Below are 1,692 nucleotides of genomic sequence, written 5' to 3' on the forward strand. Positions count from 1 at the left end.
TCAAATTTGCAATCATCAGAATCACCTGAAGAGTTTGTTAAAACACATAGTGCTGGACCCTACCCATGGAGTTTCTGATTCTGTAGCTCTGGGCAAGGCCTGAGAGTTTGCATTTCTAACAAGCTCTAGGTGACACCATTGAAGTTGCTCACCAGTCTACATTTTAACAACCACTGATTTTCAATATCTGAGAAACATAAGAGTTCTCAACCCTCCAGATCTTGACCTTTTCCTCCCATCTTCCTGATCTTTGAACACTCAGGGGCAGATCTACCTCCCAGCACAAAGGTGTGCAGGTGGGAGGCATCAGGACTGAGGCCGGGGTTCCTCAGCCAGACCCTAACACTCAAAACTAGTTTCTCAAGCAGGCCAAGGGCAGGCTTTCATGGGCTCTTCTCTCCCATTCTCACAGGCTCTAACTCTGAGCATGGCTGCAGAAAATCACTCTACAGTGACACAGTTTATTCTCGGGGGGTTAACAAATCGACCAGAGCTCCAGCTGCCCCTCTTCCTGCTCTTCCTAGGGATCTACACGGTCACCATGGTGGGGAACCTGGGCATGATCACACTAATTCGTCTGAATCCTCAGCTTCATACCCCCATGTACTTCTTCCTCAGCAATTTGTCCCTTGTAGATTTGTCCTACTCCTCTGTCATCACCCCTAAAATGCTGGTGAATTTTGTGTCGGAGAAGAACACCATTTCCTATGAGGAGTGCATGTCACAGCTCTACTTTTTCATTGTTTTTGTCGCTGCTGAGTGTTACATGCTGACAGTGATGGCCTACGACCGCTACGTCGCCATCTGCAGCCCTTTGCTTTATAACATCATCATGTCCCATCAAGTCTGCTCCCTGCTGGTGGCTGTGGCCTACATCATGGGGCTCATTGGCTCAACAATAGAGACTGTCCTCATGTTAAAACTATCCTACTGTGAGCCCCTCATCAGCCATTACTTCTGTGACATCCTCCCTCTCATGAAACTCTCCTGCACTAGTACCTATGATGTCCAGATGGTAGTTTTCTTTTTGGCTGGATTCAACATTGTGGTCACCAGCTTAACAGTCCTTGTTTCCTATGCCTTCATTGTCTCCAGCATCCTCCACATAAGTACAACAGAGGGCAGGTCCAAAGCCTTCAGCACCTGCAGCTCCCACCTGGCAGCTGTGGGAATGTTCTATGGCTCTACTGCTTTCATGTACTTAAAGCCCTCCACGGCCAGTTCCCTGGCCCAGGAGAACGTGGCCTCCGTGTTCTACACCACGGTGATCCCCATGCTGAACCCCCTGATCTACAGTCTGAGGAACAAGGAGGTCAAAGCTGCCGTGCAGAAAACACTGTGGAGAAAATGATTTTGATGCAATGGTTCTTATTCTTTCCAATTTTAAATGTAAGCTGTTGTAAATGTCAGAGAGAGGCCCTCTGAATGTTGGACCAGCCAACTCTACATGGTTCCCTCTTCGTTCCCTCCCTCTCCTCTCTCTTTGACACTTGGAAACTAGCTGATTTCTAAGGATTTATCTCCTGAGCTTTTGGCAAACATTTATTAACATAATTGAATTTAACATAAATTTTTAAATTTCAGCCTTGATTTTGTAATCCATCCATTTTTTATTACCTTCTATGGATAAAATATTACTCAATCCTATTCTTACTTTTTGTACTTGGGAACACACACCATAGAAGTGAATTT

At 45.8% G+C, this 1,692-nt stretch overlaps 1 protein-coding gene across 1 annotated transcript; it reads left to right on the forward strand.

Moving 5' to 3' along the window:
* Positions 1-421: 421 nt before the first annotated feature.
* LOC101428683 (olfactory receptor 8A1) lies at positions 422-1,351 on the forward strand. The gene has a single exon (XM_004469283.2). The coding sequence runs from the start codon at positions 428-430 to the stop codon at positions 1,349-1,351; it is 924 nt and encodes a 307-aa protein (XP_004469340.1). The 5' UTR covers positions 422-427.
* Positions 1,352-1,692: the final 341 nt, after the last annotated feature.

Source organism: Dasypus novemcinctus, chromosome 27, assembly GCF_030445035.2.
Source record: "Dasypus novemcinctus isolate mDasNov1 chromosome 27, mDasNov1.1.hap2, whole genome shotgun sequence".
NCBI lineage: Eukaryota > Metazoa > Chordata > Mammalia > Cingulata > Dasypodidae > Dasypus > Dasypus novemcinctus.